The sequence below is a fragment of the Belonocnema kinseyi genome, chromosome 10 (genome assembly GCF_010883055.1).
Source record: "Belonocnema kinseyi isolate 2016_QV_RU_SX_M_011 chromosome 10, B_treatae_v1, whole genome shotgun sequence".
NCBI lineage: Eukaryota > Metazoa > Arthropoda > Insecta > Hymenoptera > Cynipidae > Belonocnema > Belonocnema kinseyi.
In genome coordinates, this window is record NC_046666.1 from 5,894,545 (window position 1) to 5,900,230 (window position 5,686).

Consider the following 5,686-nt stretch of genomic DNA (forward strand, 5'->3'; position numbering starts at 1 on the left):
TATTATTTTTATATTTTGAATTTTTAAAAATTTTATCTCCGTTCAAACGAAAAATATTGAATTTATTAATTTATCCTCTTGCAATGTATAATATTATTAATTAAAAAAAGTGATCAATTAAATGTAATCAATAATTTTTGTTTACTTTGAAAAATTCAACGCTAAAAAAATCCTTACCCGATTTCGAAAATTTATTTCAACTTTTAAGCCGTTGATAATGTTATAAATTATTTTTTCTTGCAGGTAGTACATAATTATGGCCATGGTGGTTATGGTGTTTCGACAGCTCCTGGAACTGCAAAATACGCAGTAGAGTTGGCAAAAGAAACACGCAGAATGTCTTCCAAACTGTAGATACCCTTTTTTCGGGATTTTATATAAACAATTAAATATTAATCGAATGTTTATTACAATTTTTAAAAATATTTTCAAACAAAAAGATTAATTTTTTACCATAAACAAGACTTTTTGAGAAAATACATTATTTCCAAATCAAATATTTGAATTTTCGACTAAAAAAGATCACCTTTAAACCAAAATTCGAATAGTTAAATTTACAGTTTAAAAATTTATATGTGTAAAAAAAAATTCAATCAATAAAGTTTAACTTTCAAATAAAAAAAAATTTCAACCACATAGAATTTTCAAGTTTCTACTTATAAAAAAAAGCTTTCAATAAAAAATTGACCAGTTAAATTTTTAGTTAAAAAATTAATAAAAAAAAAATAACTTTCAACAAAACAATTCAATTTTTAATAAAAGAGATGAATTTTTAACGGAATAGATACTGGAAACAAAACAAAACTTTTTACCAAAAAGATTAATAAAAAAAAAACTAACTTTGAACAAAGTGATTTTATTTTCAACCACAAATATGACTTTTTAACCTTAATGGCGAATAATTAATTGGATTACATTAATTTTCAACTAAACAGTTTCATTTTCAACTAAAAAGATTCATTTTTAACCAAATAGTTCAATTTTGAACTAAAATATCAATTTTCAACCAAAAATTAAACAGATAATTTTTCAGTTTTAAAAATTAATTCTCAACCAATTTTCAAGTAAGAAGATGAAATATTCAATTTTCAGTTTAGGAAAAAATTAATTTTCAGTCGAATAGAAAATGACTTTTCAATAAAATAGCTAATTTTGAATCAGATACATTTTCAATTAAAATTTTGAATCTTCAACCAAAAAAATTAATTTTTAACAAAAAAGTTCAACTTTCAACCAAGTAGTTAAATTTTAATTCTAAAAAAGATGAATTTCAAAAAAAAAAAAAAAAATAGTAGTTGATATTTCAACCAAAAAAAGATTTTAATTTGAAATCAAAACCAATTTAATTGAACAGTTAAATTTTTAGTTAAAAAATCTATTTAAAAAAAACAACTGAATTTCAACAAAACAATTAAATTTTTAATCAAAGAGATGATTTTTTAATAGATACTGGAAATAAAAAAAAACTTTTTACCAAAAAGATTAATAAAAAAAAACTAACTTTGAACCAAGTGGTTTTATTTTCAACCACAAATGTGAATTTTTAACCTTAATGGCGAATAATTAATTAGATTACATTAATTTTCAACTAAACAGTTTCATTTTCAACTAAAAAGATTCATTTTTAACCAAATAGTTCAATTTTGAACTAAAATATCAATTTTCAACCAAAAATTAAACAGATAATTTTTCAGTTTAGGAAAAAATTAATTTTCAGTCGAATAAAAAATGACTTTTCAATAAAATAGCTAATTTTGAATCAGATACATTTTCAATTAAAATTTCGAATCTTCAACCAAAAAAATTAATTTTTAACAAAAAAGTTAAATTTTCATTCTAAAAAAGATGAATTTAAAAAAAAACAGTAGTTGATATTTCAACCAAAAAAAGATTTTAATTTGAAATCAAAACCAATTTAATTGAACAGTTAAATTTTTAGTTAAAAAATTAATTTAAAAAAAACTGAATTTCAACAAAACAATTAATTTTTTAATCAAAGAGATGATTTTTTAACGGAATAGATACTGGAAATAAAAAAAAACTTTTTACCAAAAAGATTAATAAAAAAAAACTAACTTTGAACCAAGTGGTTTTATTTTTAACCACAAATATGAATTTTTAACTTTAATGGCGAATAATTATTTGGATTACTTTAATTTTCAATTAAAACACGAAAATTAATTTCCAAACAAAAAGGTCAATTTTTTACCAAAACCTTGTTTATATCTTTGAAATTCTTGTATGGTTTTGAAATTTTTATGAATGTTTTATCAAATCTTGGAAACTTTTCAGAAATCTTTTCACATTTCCTAAAAAATTTGGAAGTTATTCAAAATCTTTTGAAAGTTTTAAAATCGTTGTGCAATGTTCGAAACCTTAGCGAACTGTTCGAAATCTTTTGAAATATTTGTAAATTTCGTTGGAATTATTAAAATTATTACAAAGCTTAGTGAAATCTTTTGATATCTCCCAAAAAAATTTGGAATTGTTTAAAAGCTTTAAACTCTATAAGTTTTAAAATCTTTGTGAAATGTTCCAAATTTTTACGAAATATTTTGAAATGTTTATAAGACCTTTCTTGAATCTTTCTTTAGAAAATTTTTTGTACTCGTTGAAGTAATGGAATTATTTAAAATATTTTGAAATCTTCTAAAATGTTTTAAAATCTTTTGAAGTTGTTTCCAATTTTTGAAATCCTTTAAATCTTTAAAATTTTAAAATGTTTGTGAAACTGCTGTGGAATCTTTATTAAAATCTGGCGTGCTCGCCTTTTTTAAATCGTTAACATCCGTGAAATATTTATGACATATTAAAGATATTAAAAATAATTTAAAATATTTTGTAAGCTTTAGAAATATTTTGAAACCTTTTCAAATCTGTTGTACACTCAAAAACCGAGTGGTCAACCCCTCGAAAAATCCATTGTATAGCCATATCTTATTCTAATTCTAAAACTGAATAAACATCGAAATTTTAAACTAATCATTTTTATAATTTCTAAGTTTAAACCCTCAACAAAAATTGCCTCGACATATCTTTATTTATTCTGTAATAAACAAAAGATAAATTATATCTAGACGGATCAAAAAAATTTCAGCAGCAAGATTTTGTCTACACGAGATGTTTCTTTTATAATAGGCTAAAAGATTTAAATTACTCATCGCAATTTCGATAAAATTACTCTATTAAAAAAAAAAAAAACCCCTGAAAAAAGAGAAGCCCAAAAAAAAACATTAAATTATCGACAAAAAACACGCTTTATTTCGGATTGACATAAGAAAATCACTACTGCGCATTAATACTGGATCAAGTCGTTCGTACCCAATTGTATCACATGCGATGCGCAATAATCGCGCGTGATGATGTTCTTCCTGAGACAAGCACAAGAATAATTGCACAACAGACACGAGTCTGCGTTCAAACCTCTTTCACTTTGAAACACAAATATTGATTTATTCGTGACTTATCCGCAAAGATCATTAAAAAGATTTCACGTAAAAGGCAAGATGGCGCTCAAAAAAAAAAAATCAAAGCTCCATCACGGATCATGGTCATATGGTCACGGTCACTCGATCGCTATCGAATATTCTCCCAACAACTTTTCCCCCGAAACATGATGATGATTTTTCTTTTCTGTTTGTTTGTTTTTTTTTTTTCATCGGGCTCGTCAAAAATACAGCAGGGAATTATTAAAGCGAGCGCTCTATGGAATTGAGAATGATTTGTTTGACGATTATCTGGCCAGAGATAGTCGTCCGGTAGCGCTTGGATGCAACAATTTGAGAATAAAAACCTCGGCGGATGGATGTTGTTCGCGCTACTTTTTGCCAGGTTTCACGTTCTTCCGCGGTGGCGCCCCCCATCGCAGAGCGCTACTGTCGACTGTCAATCGCGGCCTCTTGTACTGGCTGCTCCTCATGTGCTCCTCAACGAGCTTCGGCGTCACACAAATCACGTGCTGTCCTTTCCAATATTTCACCATATTCATGCTCTGCAGCGTTGATATAATATCGGTTTGTGAAATGCTTGTCATGTTGCTGCAACACAATTAGGCATTGTCATTTCTTGCCAATAGGGTTGTTTCCAAAGTCAGATATAATTTTTCCAATAAATGGATCTTATAGTAAATAAAATTTTAATTATAAAAAAGCGGATAAAATATTTTTTACATATTGTTTACTATTTTTAATTTAATGTCAGAGCTGCCAGATCCAGCCTGAAATTTATCCCCACCATACCTACCGTTGGGGAGCCGCAAAACTGAAGGTGCATAAATACCACTGGGACATTTTTAAAAAGGTTTTGAAAGATTTTAAAGCAAAATTTTGCAATTTTGCCATATTACATAACTTTAGAAAAAATTTGGGTAAGTTTGAGAGATTCAAAAATAATTAAAATTTGTAAAGTTTTTCTCTAAATTTGGTAAAGTTTCACGAAAATGAAAAATAAAAATAATTTTTTATTTTGAAAAATTAATTTTAGGAAATTATTTAAAAAGATTTTAGAAGACTTTAAAAATGGTCACAGAAGAAGCTGAAACATCTCAGACAATTTTTAAATATATGCAGAATAAATAAAAAATGCAGAAAAAATTTGAATAATTATTAGAAATTCAAATAAATAAAAAATAATAATTTCCCTTATATTCGTGTGAAAGTTTTAAATAATTTTTTATTTTGAACAATGAACTGTATAAGAAAATTTTAAAAAGGTTATTAAACATAACAAACGGTTTTTCTAAAATTTCTAAAAACAGTTTAGAAGATTTACAGTAAAATTTTTCAATTTGGTAAGATTGCAAAATAAAAACGAACAAAAAAACGGGTAAATTCAAGAACTATTTATTGAACAATTCAATAGAAAAATTTTGAATTTAAACACTTTTAAACTTCAATTTTGAAAGTTAAAAATTTTTTTCTTTGATTAAAACGGTCACCCTGTTTTAAACTTTGGACCTTACAATTTTGTTTGTTATTTAAAAAAAGGTTTAATTTGTAAGTGAAATTGTTAAATTTTAGTGTTTAAATAGCAATTGAATCTGAATCTTTGGATTCTTTAATTTTTAAAAGTTGAAAATTTGGTTATTTTGTCAGTTTGCAAATCCAATTTTTAGAAAATACTGCAAATGAAATAAAAATCCCTCAAATCTTCCAGATTTTTTTTTACTATTTTGATATTCTTTTAAAATCTTTTTAAATATTCTTTTAAGACAATTCTTCAAAATGAAAAATCCTTTTCAACTTTCGTAGGAATCTTAAGAAAAATGTTTTTCATTCTTTTGAAGCCTTTCACGATTCTTAAAAAGCTTCTAAATTTTTTGTTTGAAATCTGAAAAAATCGACAGTTTGTTTTAAATTAGGCTGTGGGTTTAAATTATTTGGAATATTTTTAAAACTTTTAAATATCTCTTAAAATTGCTCTAATTTTTTTCCCAAATAATAAGTGTTCAATTGTTATTAATAAATCCAAATTTTAAGGAAATTTTGGTTAATATCCAGTATTTTCTGAAAGTTGTAGGAAAGATTCAAATGATTTTAAAATATATTTTGAAGTATGCTTAAACTATTTCAAATGAAAATAATATAAATACTGGATATTAACCAAAATTTCCTTAAAATTTGGATTTATTAATAACAATTGAACACTTATTATTTGGGAAAAAAATTAGAGCAATTTTAAGAGATAT

General features: G+C 24.9%; 2 protein-coding genes across 2 annotated transcripts in view; one reads left to right on the forward strand and one right to left on the reverse strand.

Moving 5' to 3' along the window:
- LOC117182221 (D-aspartate oxidase) overlaps nt 1–459 on the forward strand; it is a 34,750-nt gene extending 34,291 nt beyond the window's left edge. The window contains exon 6 of the mRNA XM_033375305.1: nt 244–459. Coding sequence (XP_033231196.1) covers nt 244–354 — 111 coding nt within the window. The 3' untranslated portion in view covers nt 355–459. The remainder of the gene's footprint in view (nt 1–243) is intronic.
- Nucleotides 460–3,238: 2,779 nt separating this feature from the next.
- LOC117181924 (histone acetyltransferase KAT8) overlaps nt 3,239–5,686 on the reverse strand; it is a 34,186-nt gene continuing 31,738 nt past the window's right edge. The window contains exon 7 of the mRNA XM_033374947.1: nt 3,239–4,037. Within this exon, the coding sequence (XP_033230838.1) occupies nt 3,818–4,037 (220 nt within the window). The 3' untranslated portion in view covers nt 3,239–3,817. The remainder of the gene's footprint in view (nt 4,038–5,686) is intronic.